The 17,964-nt window shown below is 37.3% G+C and overlaps 1 protein-coding gene across 1 annotated transcript in view; it reads right to left on the reverse strand.

Moving 5' to 3' along the window:
• The window catches only part of LOC140164453 (squamous cell carcinoma antigen recognized by T-cells 3-like), a 35,213-nt gene extending 17,453 nt beyond the window's left edge, over positions 1 to 17,760 (reverse strand). Inside the window, 10 exon segments of the mRNA XM_072187735.1 lie at positions 834 to 941; positions 2,371 to 2,464; positions 2,466 to 2,510; positions 3,790 to 3,945; positions 5,297 to 5,421; positions 6,975 to 7,080; positions 8,359 to 8,543; positions 9,903 to 10,007; positions 14,537 to 14,663; positions 17,597 to 17,760. Coding sequence (XP_072043836.1) covers positions 834 to 941; positions 2,371 to 2,464; positions 2,466 to 2,510; positions 3,790 to 3,945; positions 5,297 to 5,421; positions 6,975 to 7,080; positions 8,359 to 8,543; positions 9,903 to 10,007; positions 14,537 to 14,663; positions 17,597 to 17,752 — 1,207 coding nt within the window. The 5' untranslated portion in view covers positions 17,753 to 17,760.
• Between the last annotated feature and the right edge of the window lie 204 nt (positions 17,761 to 17,964).

A 17,964-nucleotide genomic window follows, 5' to 3' on the forward strand; every position in this document is an offset into this window, starting at 1 on the left:
ATGCTTCACCCTAGCATAACACAATGCGAGACACAATTAATATATGCACAGATCGGAAATAAATGATGTTACCGAATATAAACAAAATACAAATATTAGTTAAAAATTAAAATTCAACTAATTTCCTATTGCAGTTGATCAACAAATATTCTGCATCAAATAAAAATCTATGGATTTACATAAAACATATATTAACTGCACCGATTTCTTAAAAACTACCCATATTAAAAGAGCTTGTGCATATTAAACTCTCTACTAGACTCAACTAGCTTTTCTTTATTCACTCAATCATACTATATTCGCCCATTGCATGGTTCCACAATATGTAAGGAGAGCCTCGAACTGGCAATAGACATGAAAGGAGGAATTATCTATCTTTGCACAATGTTATATGACTGGTTCAATTCCCATTCATGTATGCTGCCCGATTAAGGCTCTCCTCGCATATGGCTGGAACGTGCAATGGGTGAATATGCACATATTTAAACGATTGATAACTCATTTTACTTAATTAATCACATCACTTATTTTCATTTAAAACTGATCTCATCTCATCTGATTTGTTCTCTCATCTTATCACCTCACCTCACCTCATCTCATCATCCTAACTCACCTCACCTCATCATTTCATCTCATCTCACCTCATCTCATATCACCTCACCATACCATCTCATCTCATCTTATCACCTCATCATCCTATCTCACCTCACCTCACCTCATCATTTCATCTCATCTCATCTCATCTCACCTCACCTCACCATACCATCTCATCTCATCTTATCATATATATGATATGACCTCTTATCTCATCTCATCTTATCTTGCCCACTTACCTTTTTGATCATCTATTCTTCTTCTTAAATAGTCCAAGTAGGTTTGCCATAACTCAAAGTACTCTGTACCCTGTGTAAACCCTCCCAATAGGGCTCTCTCAAACGTGTCTAGAAAACAAACAAACAAATATCTTATGTGCTATGATCATAATGGTCGTATCACACAATACCTGTTATAATTACACATGGTTTTGAAGTAACCTGCATTTTTTTTATACAGGTGTTAATACCAATTGGGCTTTTTCAGTTGAAATCCATATACTCCTAAGTAAAACATGCCCTTAATTTCCCACACAGGGGGTGTAGATCTCAAATGAAGTCAGGTAACTCTATTTGAAATTCACACCCCCTGTGTAGACGATTAAGGTAATGTCTTCCATAAGGGGTGTATGAATTTCAACTAGAATAGCCTATAGAAGCTCATTACCTAAGTTCTCTTGCACCACAGGAACAGATCATTGTTATACTTTTGTTAATTATGTTCCTTATTTCTGAAACCTTACAGTTCATCAGTGATTGAGGGACAAATTGATGGGTGATCAAACCCTGGTAGATATCAGATTTTTCACGTTCCATATACAGTGACCAGATGAAACAAAAATGTGAAAAATATCATCAAAACTAGAATTTTGCGGTTCTCGGCTTGTGCGGTTCTCGACGTAAAGCGTAGACCACATTGTCTCCATATTGATGCAAGTTGTAAAACATTCGTAAAACATTAATTTGAAATACAAAACATTTGAAAGAAACTATTTGTAATTATTTTGGACTGGAATGCTTGGTTTTTCTGACAGATGGTGTGTGATACTACAGCATTAGGCCTAAAAAAATATTGTTTGATTGGTGTAACATCCAAAAAAATTAGGGTAGGTCGGTCGGCAATTTTTTCATTTTTTATTATTACTATTTTTTTACACACATTTTAAGCTGTAAATTGTGTATGATAAAGGCCTTGGAACTTTTTGTTTTTTAATTTAATTTTTTTAATTTTTAAAATATTTTTGCACAAAAAAAATAAAGATAAAAAATCTAGGGTCGAGCCTATTTTTTAGGGCCTGTCGGGTTACGCCTATCAAACAATTTTTTTTAGGCCTTTGTGCAGCCATTGGCTGAAATATTGTATGGATTGGAAGAAGTGTGCTCATTTTATCTCCAGCACTATAATGACATGTTGATCTGCTGAGTTGTCTATGGTGATTGCCCCTCCACTATTTTCCAGCTTTAATATTGCGTATAGTTATTGCATTGTATTTTCGGCTTGTAATTACAATTATTTTGTTATTTTACTGTGGCCGAACTTGGATAAAAGATTTTTAGCTTAATGAACGTGCATTACTTGTTGGGAGAGAAATTAGACAAAATAATGCATGCGCGCTGATGTTGATGCATCTAATGCATGAGCCCCAAAGGGGGAGTGCATTAGACGCATCAAAATCAGCGCAAGAAGAAAAAACACACATGATTTTTGCTGTTTTTATAACAAAATTATGTGAAATAGAAAAGGAGGAGAAAGTTTTCGCTGCCAGTAAATATTTACCTTTTATAGTGTTGTGTTCCTCCTCATATTTCTCCTGCGCTCTCAATAAACCTTCCCATAATATTAATGACCAGGGACAATTCCTTACTGCTCGCTTCAGACACAGATAATACAACTGACTTTATCTTCAGCTGATCAGTCTAAAAAGAAACAAAAACAAGTTTGCAAGCAAGAGTTTGTTACTATAACAATTACCAACACAAAAGTATCACAAAAAAACAAGTTTGCCTGTCTGCCTCCGCTCTCTCAATTCAATGTTGGACAGCTCTGTGAGACCCTCCAACATTGAAAGATGGGGAGTGGGGAATACAGAGAGGAGTCTGTACTTCACATTATATTGCATGCATGTTTCACTTGCCTCTGAAGGGGTAGTGCAAGACTGCATTTAAGGGTCCCGGACTAACCAAAATACAGTTCAGACCCCCTATGTTTAAATTTTCTGGGGTTCCTGCAGACTCCCAGTTTTTCAATCTAGCACTACCGCAGACAAACTATTTATGCTGCATTTGTGCAACTCGGACTCAACAAACTCTACTACAGACCACCTACTTTTTGCACGACAAGTTCAGGGGTCCCTGCGGACTCTGGACTGTTTTGCTCTGGCGCTACCCATGCCAATTTTGATAGGGCACAAATTTCAATTGTTTAGTTCAAGTGTGCCAACTATTTTTTCCAGGATTGTAGCTCGCAATTTGCAAGCAATATTCACTCCACATTTACACTCTACCACTTTGTCCCAAATGTTGCTTCTTATATCTAAAAGCAAAGGATTTGAAGAGACAAAATGGACACAATAACATTCTCAATATGCTAAATAAGTCAAAATTGTGCTAATTTTGTGCTTCCAGAATCTATTACGACATTTCATCGTCATACTTCCAAGCTTGAAAAGAATTGCTGAAAATACCCTGTTATGATAAGATCCAAAAATTTAGCACAATAAAACATCCAATCAATGCATATATAGTGAAAGACAAAGATAAAGAGAATTTATCGCGTCTGACGTCATCTGTCAATCAAACTCGAGCACGGTTTGTTTACAAGTGTCGTGATGATGACTTGCTGAACGCGGATTTATAACCAGGCGCCTTATTGTTAATTTTGCACCTTTCGACATGCAAACCATCTCAAAAGTTACGTCTTTATAGTAGGAAACTTTCTTAACAAAGGCACCATGTCCACAATGCCTAGAAAAGCTGATTTTTGCCTTGTAAAAGCACGTAATTTTTGCCATTTGCTGCTATTCCTTTTCTCCGATCAGCACCAGATAGATCGGTCTTCCTTTACGCGCTGATTAACCTGTGTAAACCAATCAAGGATCGTAATTGACAGTGACATCAGACGCGATAAATTCTTTTTATCTCTGTCTTTAATTATAGCTCCCTTTTAAATTCATTACTCCAATATCTGCCATCTTACCAAATAGTTAGTAAAGTTGATCCACAGGTCAGACACCAAACAGTTCTCAGAAATAGCTCTCTCATAGATGCACTGTATTCTAACTGGGTCTCCCTCTGTGGTTTCAAAATCTATGTAGGATTGGTATTGTGATAACCTTGGTGGTTTGGCAGCTAACTGTCAACATAAACAGATGTATATTAAGAAGTAGAATTATTAAAGCATTTTCCCAGATAATTTCAGAATCGACTGATTCCTTCCTCAGTGTCCAAGAAAAATGTTTCATTTAAAATTGACTATCATTTTTTATTCGCTGTCGTAGTGCACGTTAGCATATGACCGTTGCTAGGTCAACTGGAACACACTTTCTTTGTTACGAACCACTGATCGAAATGATCACAACACAAAGCCTATGGCATATCAAAATTCGGAACAGGTGTATAATCCCAGGCTTGCAGCAGGAACCAATGGTTACTAACGGCACTACGACAGCGAATTCCCTACTTATTAAGGGAGTACTACACCCCTGTGGTAAATGTGTGGCTATTTTTGCATTTTTCTCCAAAAATAATATCACACTGGTAACAAAAGTTATGTACATTATTGGGGCAAGGAAACCAATTGCTACACTGAAATTTCAGTGACTCAAGACAAGCGGTTCAGTATGTATGATAGGAAATGAGGTACATCCTAGCGGTACCTTATTTCTTATAATAAATAACGAACCGCTTGTCTTGGGTCACTGAAATTCCAGTGTAGTAATTGGATTCCTTGCCCTATATTATACATAACTTTTGTTACCAGTGTGTGATTAGTTTTGAGAAAAATGCAAAAATAGACACAAATTTATCGAGGGTGTAGTACCCCTTAATCTTCAAGTATGACACAGCAGCTGCAAACATGCACTTGACTGACACTGAATGTGTTGGCAATTTCTATGATGTGCCTGAATTTTTTTTGATGGAAGTGCCATTTTTAATAACAAAAAGGTAAATTAACATGCGCCACTGTCCATAAAAATCAGCCAAAGCAAAGTGTATGGTCTATGGGCCTTAAATCCAGGGACAACTAAGGCCCTAGGTTCCGCAGGGCAGAGCCCCCAGAAACAACAGAATTTGCCCAGGAAGTGTAATATTTTCATGCAATTACTCAAATGAGCAAACCCAAATGAATAGACAAGCCATGCGCTACTTTATAACCCTCTGCTTGCTACAAATGGCATACATGCGCGCTATTTCCATTGGGCTATTCCATTTAAAAACCACACTACCCTCATGGAAGATTTTGGAAATATCTTCCACAGAGGGAGTATGTTTTTTAAATGTAATTGATCAGGGTTAATCATTTTGAAACCCATACTCCCCCTGTGTTATGGCTTTACCTATATCTTCCACAAATGGAGTATTTCAAATGGAAGTTACCCAATTGGCTATTGTATTCAAAACTCATATTCCCTCTGTGTAAGACTTTCGCTAAATCTTTCACAGGGGTAGTGTGGATTTTACATGGAATAACCCACTGAACTCACCAGTTTCTCCTCAAATGGAATGTATTTCTTCAACTTGTCTAGTGCTTTTTGGTAGCTTTGTTTAACATAACCAGGTATTGGATCACTCATCCACTGCTCATACTCCCCATATGTCTGCTCCATATCTACAAAATAAACAACAGAAAGGTTACAGGTCCATAGACAGAAGGGCAGGCCTCGAATTTTTATTTTTGAGGCATCCATTTTCAAGGCCACTGGGTCAAGACAAAGAAGGGGACCAAGGCCAACAAGTGATAAAGAATGCCTAGAAGTTGACAAAGATCTGAGACACCAAGGCCAAAACTGAAAAAGGGCACGCAGTGGCCTTGGTGTCCTCCCTAAAATTGGATCATTAGTTATAAACCCTAAACTTCACCCTTACTGTAATGTAATTAAACTTAAGTCCTAATCCTAACCCTAAACATAAACCAGAACCAGAACTTTAATCCTAACACTTACACTAACCCCAAGGCCTCGTATCCATAGGCTGTTCCCTTGTGGCGTGTGCCTGTTCCGTGTTTACTTTTCCCATGTGACCTGCCACACAGACAACGAACCGTAGCGGCCACTAAGCAAAACAAAGGTTCGTTGTCTGTGTGGCAGGTCACATGGGAAAAAGTAAACACGGAACAAGGGCACACGCCACAAGGGAACAGCCTATGGATACCATAACTTTAACCGTTTCTGATGAATGACTCTTCCGGACTAATGACCCTTCCGGACTAATGGGCTGTTCCCAAGAAAAGACCCAAGTTGGAACACAAATAAATGGAATTTTTTTCAAATGTAGACTAAATCTACCAGTCTTCTAATTTATCCGCACAGTCTCTTCCCTGTCACAACCAAACAGGATTGTGACTTGTGAGAAGGTAAAAGGATGCAGAGATAGGGCCTGATGGAGTTAGGCTATAGATTTGCCTTTGACCCATGCAATTGTACACATGACCATTAGTCACCCGTGCAGTTAAACTGCCTGCTGTTTAATGACACCAAATCTCAGTGGATATAGCACATGGAAGGTTCATAATTGGTATCATTTTATGGTATAAATGTCATTTTATTTTCAAAAATCTTAAATATGTTTCCATCAATCAGTAGAAGTCTAATATTTTACATCAGATAATGTGACTCTATGAGTGAGCCATAAAAAAAATTAACTGCTTATGTGAATCTCAAATTGAAAGATGGGTTATTCCATTTCAAAATTCATGAAATGGAACAATAAAACAGCTAACCTGCGACTGTATAATTTGATCATTACTCTCTACATAATAGTATTTGTATACTCTACCTGCAGAACTAGCATAATACACTCTAGCAACTACATGTTTAGAAGTGCATAAACATGTATGGTTGATACAGACATGAGTTTAGAGGATTGTTTGATTGATTGACTGACTGACGGACTGACTGATTCATTCGTTCATTCATTCATTCATTCATTCATTCAACAATTCATTCAACAATTCATTCATTTGAGTCATTGAGTCACAATTTAGATCCATGGATGAAGTGAGTTCCTGCGTAAACCAGATGTTTGCAGTGACTCAACTCAAATAACTTTACTCAACCTTAATGACTCAGATTTTTGACTTGACCCCTTGGAGACTTGACTCAACCCTTCAGTGACACGAGTCGACTCATGACTCAAGACTCAAGTCTGGATGTTTCAACTTACCTAGAAGTGGTATAGAGAGTTGTCTCCTGAATATTGTGGCTATTCTGTCAGTCTGAGATTTCAGTTCTTTCTCTTTGTCTGATGTCACAATACCTCCCAGAGGTGGCTAGAAATAATGAATGACAATAATGCGTATTAACCATTTAACGATGAGGCTCCCGATTTAATATACTATGACTTTGTAGATAACAATCTTTGCTGGCACTGTACCTATCAGAGTCCTTGTCAGGTATATAGGCTATAGCTTATTCCATCAGGTCTGATGAGAAGCAAATTATTTTCTATTGAACACTTGTGTGGGGGACTGGGGTGTATGTGTGTAGGGGTAGAGGGTAGGGGTGGGGAGGGGTGCATGTGTCTGTGTGTGAAGTGTCAAATTGTATCACATTGTCTTTTAGAATCTATGTGTACTTGGTATTTGGTTGAACAGTTACATCAAATGATTTAATATATTCTTTGTGTGGTAGGCTGATTATTAAGGCCAGTGTTCGAAATAAGCACTTATCCTCTTGTCCAAAAATCACTGGGGACAACCATATTGAGATATGTACTTATCCCCTGGACAACCACTATATTTTACCTCTAAAATAATGACACATTATGGGGATAACCAAAATGTTTTGAGGACAAGCAGAATTTATGCTTTAGTTATCCTCGGGACAACCTCCATATTTTCCTTATTTCGGACACTGATTAAGGCTCTCACCAATTCCCGGGTACCTGAGTTCACACCCGTGTATTGAAATACTGCTACTATAGTCTGTATACCTTCCTTGAATCAGTAAAGTAAAATCAAATTTCAAGATTTTCTCAAAAACGTTTTATTTTTGCAGGAATCTGTTAGTTGGATATGTTAGTTGGATTGCGTGCATCATTTCCTTTCTGAAAATATTATGTACTTTTACATCTCATCATTAGAGATACAATAGAAAACAACATTTAAATTACTAACTAGAGAAAGGTATATTAGACTATAAACAAATATATTGAATTAGTATGCATTGCTAGCTGTTCAATAGTGTTCAATAGGAGCAAAATTAATTAAATCTTACAACTTTAACTAGCAACCAGCTTCTTTTTTTTAAAGCAGTATATCTCTGGTTGTATAACAAGTAACTAAAACTAAACTAGTGTTGTAACTAAAACTAAACTAGTGTTGAAGTTTAATTCAAATTAATTTAAATTACTTTCATTTTAATTACCACTACGTATGAAACTGCAATTCTATAAGTAAATTAGGGTCTATAACTTCTTTCTTTTCTTTTTTTTCTTTCTTTTTTCAGGTAACTGGATTCCCGTCAGAAAATATAATCGGGTACCTGTTAGGTGAGAGCCTTACTGGTTTTTTCATATAATTTCTTATGGGTATTAACAACCAATTTACCTGCATTGTATCCAGCAGTGCATTTTCAAACTCCCTGTACACCTCCCACACAGCACTTCCCTTGGCTACATGAAGACCAACAGCAGTGATGGCTCTCTCAAAGATGCTACGTGCCTGGGCTATACCATCTGGGGTTCCAATGCCACCGATACAGAACTGAGCATATTCCAACCACACATCAGGTACTGTAAAGCAAAATATGCTTGCTACATTAATGTATTCAACCTTATTAGGCACTGCGGTTATGCTACGTACAGGAATACGTGCCTGAGCTATACCAATGCCACCGATACAGAACTGGGCATATTCCAACCACACATCAGGTACTGTAAAGCAAAATATGCTTGCTACATTACTGCATTCAACCTTATTAGGCACTAGTGATATGCTCCGTGCCTGAGCTATACCATCTGGGGTACCAATGCCACCGATACAGAACTGAGCATATTCCAACCACACATCAGGTACTGTAAAGCAAAATATGCTTGCTACATTAATGTATTCAACCTTATTAGGCACTAGTGATGTATGCTCCGTGCCTGAGCTATATCTGGGGTATCAATGCTACCGATACAGAACTGAGCATATCGTCGTTGGGCAGGGAAAACCTCCTATGTGCTTGTGGCCGCTGAACATGTTTAAAACAAAACTGCCAACAGCTAGTTACATAGGCGGTTTTGCTTTAAACATGTTCAGGGGCCAATGACACATAGGAGGTTTTTCCTGCCCAGCAACAATATTTCAACCACACACACATCAGGTACTGTAAAACAAAATATGCCTGCTACATTACTGTATTCAACCTTATTTTCCCACAAAAATATTGTATCAGTAAAAATACCCAGTAGTTTAAATAGCGCCGCCGCGACAGGGAGCCGGTCGCCGCGATCGCTGTGCCATCAATACAGAACTGAGCATATTCCAACCACACATCAGGTACTGTAAAACAAAATGTTCCTGCTACATTATGTACTTGCTACAACCCTTATGACTAATAGCACTAAACAATACAACAGTTCTCTGAGCTTGCTGTAAAAAAAATTGAAAATCAGCCTTTTTTTGAAGGAAAAATTCACAAAAGTTCCACTTTCATAGCCTCAAAGAAGTTAATCCTAGCTACAAGCTTGCTCACATACAGCAGGGTATACATTATATGCATGTACCGTAACCACCCGGGTATAAGCCCACCTTCGGCTAAGCCCACCCCCTATTTTTCAAATCATTATGGGAACAAGGGTGCACTCAGGTATAAGCCCAGTACTAAATTTTGGCCAAGTTCTTAAATCAAATCAATGCTTTGCTCTCATATTTAAGAACAAATATAAAAAATATCAGTTGATAAAATATTTAACATTCCACACTTATAATTTTAAGAAATTGACATAGAAGATAGAAATTACTGGTACATTGGGCATATGCAAATGGGGGTGATTGTTCTTATTTTTTTAAATTCAAGCACTAGCCCTTCCCCGGTTATAAGCCCACCCCCATTTTTTAAGTGAAATCTGCCACTGGACCGAGTGGTTACGGTAATTACATCTTACCCATGTAATCTTTGACAGCCCTGTCAAAGAGTTCTATGATCTTGTTCTTATCACTCTCATCTGATATCAGCTTCAACTCATCCTGGATCCAAGCAAGCCACAATTCTAGGAAAGAACAAAATACAATACATTGTATGCAAAATGCAGGGTCAATGAAAGAACTGCACCTGATACTCTTTGCTTGCTTACTTGCCAATTTATTTGAGTCAAGTGATATTCTTGAACACGCCACGCCACAATCTCCTGTCCTAATGGCGGTTCCCAAATCCAAATCTACACCCAGTGTCCTGCTTCGGCATCGGCATATACATAACAGTTTACCAGGATTTCTGCTTCTGTACTTTGACAGTGTCTATTGTCATGCCCACAAAAACATGTTCTCCTTTCTTTGATGTTCTGTGGAAGCTGAGGGATACAGCTCTTTGTTTGTAATATAAAAAAAACACAATTCTCATCATTCTTTGACAGTCTGGGAGACATTGCTTTATGTATGGTGTTACAACACAAATAGATACTGTACACTTTATACTTGCCAGGATAATTACATTGTAGCTGGTACATATTACATGTATTAAAGGAGTATTTCGTGATCCTAGCATCCTCTTTTTATGACATTTTTCAGTACATATCCACGAAAAAAAGCATATTCCCAAAATTTCAGTTGATTCCGATTTTGCGTTTGCGAGTTATGCATGATTATGTGTATTACAATGTACACTGCTCCATAGACAATACGTTGTAATTTCGTTCTGGTGCACCAGAACGAAATTCAAATTTCACGATATCTTTGCTAAACGAATTAATCTGCAAGAAATATTTTGTACATAAACATTATGTAGCCAGAGGTTTCCAGTGATATTAAAATCTCAACTTTTTTTGAGAAAAGTGGGGGGATGAGGCTGTGGATCACGAAATGCCCCTTTAATGGGTTAAGTAACTTAGACATTAATCTCGGTCCCAAACGGTTTGTGATCCTCAGTCACTAAATAAACCATCTGGAGACAACCTTATAGTATATTTTTCTGATTGGCTGAACATCATCATTGTTTGAGACAGTTGGCTGTCAATCAAGCACTGGGCTTCAGCGCATGCAGTGGTTGATGGACAGCCATGCAGTGATATAAATCCACACAATGCATTCGAGTACACGCTGCGACTTCTCTGGCATGAAAGGTGAAATCAAACGATTGGCGCCTCAGTGGCTGCAGCCCCTATTTTGCGCTTGTGGTTTGCTATAAATTTGGGCAATATGATGCTTAGTATCACTTACACAAGTCACATCCTAATTCTGGGCTATTTCACATTTTAGAAGTGTGCACTTTTCAAAATGGTGCTTCAGCATTTCTGGTTACCTGAATTTGGAACATTATATAATGTGGGTGATTTCATTAGATGGGTGTTATGGAGGAGAAGCTACAGGAGCATTTTCATAAAATTCTGATAACTTTTTATATCAGATTTCTGCATTTACATGCATTTTTAACACATTTCTGGAGTCCCACTTCATATTTCGAATGTCTTGTGAATAATTTCTTAGGAATATAAATAAGCCTCCTTTGTAGCTATTGCTTTGGTAACAAAGTATGAAGCATACACAATACAATGCAAGTTATTTGGCACAAATTGGTCCAGTATTGCAAAAATTATGACCATTTTTGTAATTATGTCGATTCTGTGTTAAACAAAAAAAGCGATGTCCTCTCCAAAACAAGTACTATCAAAATTGAAACTAAATTGGTAGTTCCTGCCAAAACTTGCATCAGTAGAATCTTCAGGGTGTTCCGCAATCATAAAACAGGACAATTAGTTCTGAGGATATTTGTATAAAATATCACAACCTGCCAGTTTTGGTGTCTTGATTTCGCGTTAAAATTGTGTCCTCTCCAGAACAGGGGTAAATCGGCTATTGACATAAAACCAAGGGTAAATGTTTCACTTTATTTTAACAAAATTACCCTTCTCCTTCCCTCTAACAAGACAAGGCATTAGTTTTTAATCACAATACTCAAAGTAGCCAATATCTGATGATATCATGTTGTTAAATGTCCTCTCCAGAACAACCAAAAACTGTGGTCCGTAACAGCTCACAAAAAGCATGTACTTTTATTTCAAGTGAATGTTTCATCTAGATAGATATTGACAACACATCTAAAGTGAACATTTGTAGTCAGAAACATCTATTTTCAAGATATGTTTTGATGGTGAAAGTGTGGATTTCATGCCTCGCCAAATAGCTGTGACCTGTGTCTGGATTTACAGGAGCCTTCATTAAAAGTAAAATGCAAGAGATGGTATGCTTTTTTGCAGTATTTGTGTGTAATAACATATGATGAAAACTTTTAGACTGATGAAGATAAGTGTGCTGCTTGAATATCAGTGAAAAAAAGTGTAAAACTGATTGTTAAACAAAATGTCCTCTCCAGACACCCATACATTGGAAAGCTCAGAAAACACTTGTTCTACTGAAAAATATGGGCATTTGACAATATTTAATTAAAACACATCAGAACTAATATTTATGATAAGAAAAATGATACACAAGAGGATATACTGTTATAATAAAGTAAGAGTTTCATGTTTTTTCAACAATCGTTTAACTTGCTTCTGGATTTACAGAAGCCCGCACTTTAATTTTTAAACAAAAATGTCATACGTAGAATGATTAAAAAATGTGTATTATCATCTGATGAACAATGTAAACAAATGCAAATAATTTTGACCCATACATTATTTGAACTACATAGCACTGAAGTGGTTAATGTTATTTTGTTAAACAAAATGTCCTCTCCAGACGCCATGCATTTTCCCATTGAAGCTTTAGTGATGAATTTAACAATGTTATTGATGATCCCACGCTCTGATATTTTGGAATTGAATTTTGTACATCATGAAGTTCTAAAAATCATAGAATTTTTATGAATTTAAGGACTTCTAATTTTGACCCTCTGTGGGACTGTAAGTGTAGGCTACACTTAACGTGAAATAGCCCTTCTGCAGTCACATGGTTCCATAATAACATAATTGAAAACCTTTTGGAAATTTATTCACCAATCAGCGATCGCCATTACAAAGCTGTTGCCAGACGGTTTGTTTAGTGACGGAGGAGCACAAACCGACTGGGACCGAGACTACTTTATAAAAATTAAAATTCTGGCTGGAATTTCATTCAGAAAATAATCATCTATGTATACAATGTTCATGCAATTCATACAATTCATACAAATAACAAGGCGGTTCTCGAACCACGAGTCTCGCCTGCTTTCGTGACCGCCTGCTTTTGCGATTACTTTGGTAGAGGTAAATGAATTTGGCGGTTATAATCGGCTGGGCACGATTATCTGGCTGATGGTGACTGTACCCACCAAGTTTCATGCCCATGCAACAGTTTTTACTAATTTGACCTCAGATGACCCCTGGTGGACCTCAAAATGACCTTCCCAAAATTTGGCTTTAAATGATGACTGTACCCACCAAGTGTCATGCCCATACGACAGTATTTACTCATTTGACCTCAGATGACCCCTGGTGACCTCGAAATGACCTTCCAAAAATTTGGCTTTAAATGTTAATTGTACCCCTAAGTTTCATGCCCATCAGACAGTTTTTACTAATTTGACCTCAAATGACCCCTGGTGACCTCAAAATGACCTTCCAAAAATGTGGCTTTAAATGTTGAATGCACCCACCAAATTTCATGCCCATATGACAGTTTTTACTAATTTGACCTCAGATGACCCCTGGTGACCCCGAAATGACCTTCCAAAAATTTGGCTTTAAATGTTGACTGTACCCACCAAGTTTCATGCCCATCCGACAGTTTTACTAATTTGACCTCAGATGACCCCTGGTGACCTCGAAATGACCTTCCAAAAATTTGGCTTTAAATGTTGACTGTACCCACCAAGTTTCATGCCCATACGACAGTTTTACTAATTTGACCTCAGATGACCCCTGGTGACCTCAAAATGACCTTCCAAAAATTTGGCTTTAAATGTTGAATGCACCCACCAAATTTCATGCCCATATGACAGTTTTTACTAATTTGACCTCAGATGACCCCTGGTGACCCCGAAATGACCTTCCAAAAATTTGGCTTTAAATGTTGACTGTACCCACCAAGTTTCATGCCCATCCGACAGTTTTACTAATTTGACCTCAGATGACCCCTGGTGACCTCGAAATGACCTTCCAAAAATTTGGCTTTAAATGTTGACTGTACCCACCAAGTTTCATGCCCATACGACAGTTTTTACTAATTTGACCTCAGATGACCCCTGGTGACCTTGAAATGACCTTCCACAAATTTGGCTTTAAATGTTGACTGCACCCACCAAGTTTCATGCCCATACGACAGTTTTACTAATTTGACCTCGGATGAACCCTAGATGACCTCAGTGACCTTGACCCACTAACCAATACAAACCGGTTCTGTCTCGGGTCAAGATGCACCCACCCACCAAGTTTGAGGAACGTGCAACCCCTTGTCTCCGAGAAAATAGGCGGAAGGCAAACTTTAACCAAAACTTTAACCAAATTTGTCACATCCACACACACACCCCCACACACATACATACACACATACGGAAAAGTGATTATATAGTCTCCTGCCTTATCAGGCGAGACAAAAACTGTACCTCCTGTGAGTGGAAAATATCCCCTCATCCTTTCTCTTGCTTTACGTAACTTGTCTAATTCCCCTTCTTTACGAAGTAGCGCGATAAGTCGGATGTGAAGGTCGTATTGATATGGACTGTTTGTTATCTGTCGGGTAAAAAGATAGCATTGAATTTGAAGAGTGACAGTGAGCATGCTTTACAGTAGGTTATAGTTTACTTATTACCATGTACACCTTAATCTACTTTCATTCTACATTGTACAAGTAAAAACCCTTTCCTAATTACCCAATGACTTAGCTGAATTCCTCTAGACTTCTCCACTTCACACGAAGGCTAGAACATAGATGTATTGAAAAATGCAGGGTCTAACGACCGGGAGGATGGTTGGCAATAATACCCGAGATATCGTGAGAAGAAAGCTGGTCGCGTGTCATCAATTTGGGGATAGGAAAAATCTTTGCCCCCTCCTATAATTTACCACCCCAGCCAGGGTTATACATAATTATTGCACCACCTTAAACGGTATAGTATGGCCCAGTCTGGCCAGTCAGCTCTGAGACTATATCAATTAACATGCATGCTTGTTGAGAAAATTAATGTTGTGAAGATAGAACATCCAGGCCCTACTCTGCAATGTTTGGCTGAGTAACGGTACATGAACATGGCCTTTTGTGCCTCTGTAAATTAGTCATTGTGTAGGTGTGTTTATACTCATGGGTTACTCATCATTAGACTGAATCATTGTCGTTTACAAATTACAACTGCACAAGTTATGTGTGTAATTTTAGTGAACGTGAACAAATTTTTCAATGTACATGTAAGTGCCTCTGGCCCTAGTAGAAGTAAAAACGGATACTATGGCCAGAGTTCTAGAACTAACATGACTAATCATGCTAATGTATGCATATATGTCTAGATGTCTTAAGGGGGTACTACACCCCTCGATAAATTTGTGTCTATTTTTGCATTTTTCTCAAAAACTAATAACACAGTGGTAACAAAAGTTATGTATATTATAGGGGCAAGGAATCCAATTACTACACTGGAATTTCAGTGACCCAAGACAAGCGGTTCGTTATTTATGATAAGAAATTGGGGTTAGTTGAAACATTTTTCACAAAATCGTCTTTTTAACGCTAACCGATTACTTTCAAGAAACACTAACCATATCAGTATAAACATATACATGATACATGCTACAAATAGAGCCTTAAACTTTATTGGACCTGCTTATGATTATTCATATAACCCAATTTGAAAATTTGAAAAAAAGTGTTTCAACTAACCCCACCCCTGGGGTAAGTTGAAACATAGGATGGGGTTAGTTGAAACACGGCTTGTAAAAATTTCAAAATTATTATTATTGTGTTGTTAGGGTTATACTTCCCTTGAAGGCACCCTTTAACATACAATCAGTGTGAAAAAATGAATGAATAAATATGTGGGAGTGCGGTTCAATACTTTGGACACAAGGTGACGAGTGTCACCATGGACCAAAATATGGGAAGCCTAAAATATTATAAAATGTACTTTCTGTGTGCACTTTTTGCTTGTATTATTGCTTTTAACCATATTAAAGCAATATTGAAGAAATCGTAAACATGTTACAAATTTTTAAAAAGTCAAATTTTTAACCATATTTTTCTATGCGATTTTCACGTGTCAACTAACCCCACCTCAAAAGTTTCAACTAACCCCGATGCCTATTTTTACATTTCAAAGATCATTACACAAAATAAGAAATACAATAAAACTTTTATTTAACATTATTCTGGGACTTACTACTACTAGTGCTTATGATACTCAAAAAATAATCCCCTGAATCTTCAAACAACATGGAGATAACACATCTTTTCTGAGGGGTATAAAAATTAGAAAAAAAAAAAAAAAACAGATATATTCCTTTCCCAAGCCAACACTGGTGGGGCATCAGTGCTGTTGCTAATTTGGTGGATGACCCTTACTAATACCTATTACTAGGTGCCAGTATTTTACCAAATTAATTTTTTGTGTCAGAAAAAAATACAATGTTTCAACTTACCCCGCGTTCCAACTAACCCCAATCTCCCCTACCGTTAGGATGTACCTCATTTCCTATCATATAATGATATATACTGAACCGCTTGTCTTGAGTCACTGAAATTTCAGTGTAGTAATTGGATTCCTTGCCCCAATAATAATTAATATACATAACTTTTGTTACCAGTGTGTTATTATTTTTTGAGAAAAATGCAAAAATAGTCACAAATTTGCCATAGAGGTGTTACCCCTTAAAGGGAATCTGTACCATAAACTAATCAATGGATATAGTTGCAGCAATAATAAAAACGACAAACAGTAAAAGTCCCAAGCTTAATATATACGTCCAAATAAAGGAGAAATTCTTAATTCCTTACAACGATTAGCGGTGAGTTTGCGATCCATGGTGGCTGCCATATTGATACCCGATGTATTTTTATTACGCTGTAACTGTACCCCGATTTTGAAACCAGCGAAATCCGTGCCACCAGCCTCGTGAACTTTGGTGACACAAAGCGAATACTACAAAAGTTCAGATTCAACATTCGTTCAAAAGAAAACGCGACAATTTCTACCCATAAAACTACAGAAGAACATAAAAAAATGTATTTTAAGTAATATTTATGATCAACAATGTCTTTTGAGAACGAAAAGTAAAAACAGCTTAACAGCACTAAAAACCAAAATTCGCTGTAGGGGTCGCGAATGCCATACAGCAACACACGCTCGACGTGGGTCTGTGTGAAAGGTTACACTACCTTTTGTGGCAGAAAGGATTCACAAGCAGCTATCATCATAATCATGGCGGCTCCCTGAAGCTTGAACCGCAGAAACGAAGGATTAAAAATAAAAGTGCTTTTTCTTTGTTAGGTATATTCCGAAATTCATTTAGAGCGTCTGGTATGTTTAATTTAGGGGTATATAACTATATTAGCCATTGATTAGTTTATGGTATAGATTTCCTTTAAACCTGTAAACCAATGCCAAAGGGCAAGGCTTCCGAATTCTGAAGCCGTAAAATTTAGACCTCAATTTTTTTATGTTTGCTTTCATTATTACCCGACTTTCAAGATCCTCAATAGCTTTATCAGTTTCCTCATCATCTCCGCTACTATCTGTGTCTGATTCAGAGGCTTCTTCTTCGTTATTCTCCTCCTCCATTGCTTCTTCTTCTTCTGGATCCGCAGTTTCTTCTAAACTCTTGTTTTCCGCCATGTTTTTTGAAAACGCGCAACCTACGTTTCAAGTTTTAATTTATTAACATATTTTCAACAATTTCGACTAAAATTTGGTATCATTACAAAATATTTGAAGAAATTATATTTTTATTTTATATTTTGTAACATTAATGACTAATTATCAAATAAAATATTGGAATTATCAAAAAATAACTTTGAGCGAGGTGCAAGGGTCATTGGGGTCATTGG

This window comes from Amphiura filiformis, chromosome 11 (genome assembly GCF_039555335.1).
Source record: "Amphiura filiformis chromosome 11, Afil_fr2py, whole genome shotgun sequence".
Taxonomy (NCBI): domain Eukaryota; kingdom Metazoa; phylum Echinodermata; class Ophiuroidea; order Amphilepidida; family Amphiuridae; genus Amphiura; species Amphiura filiformis.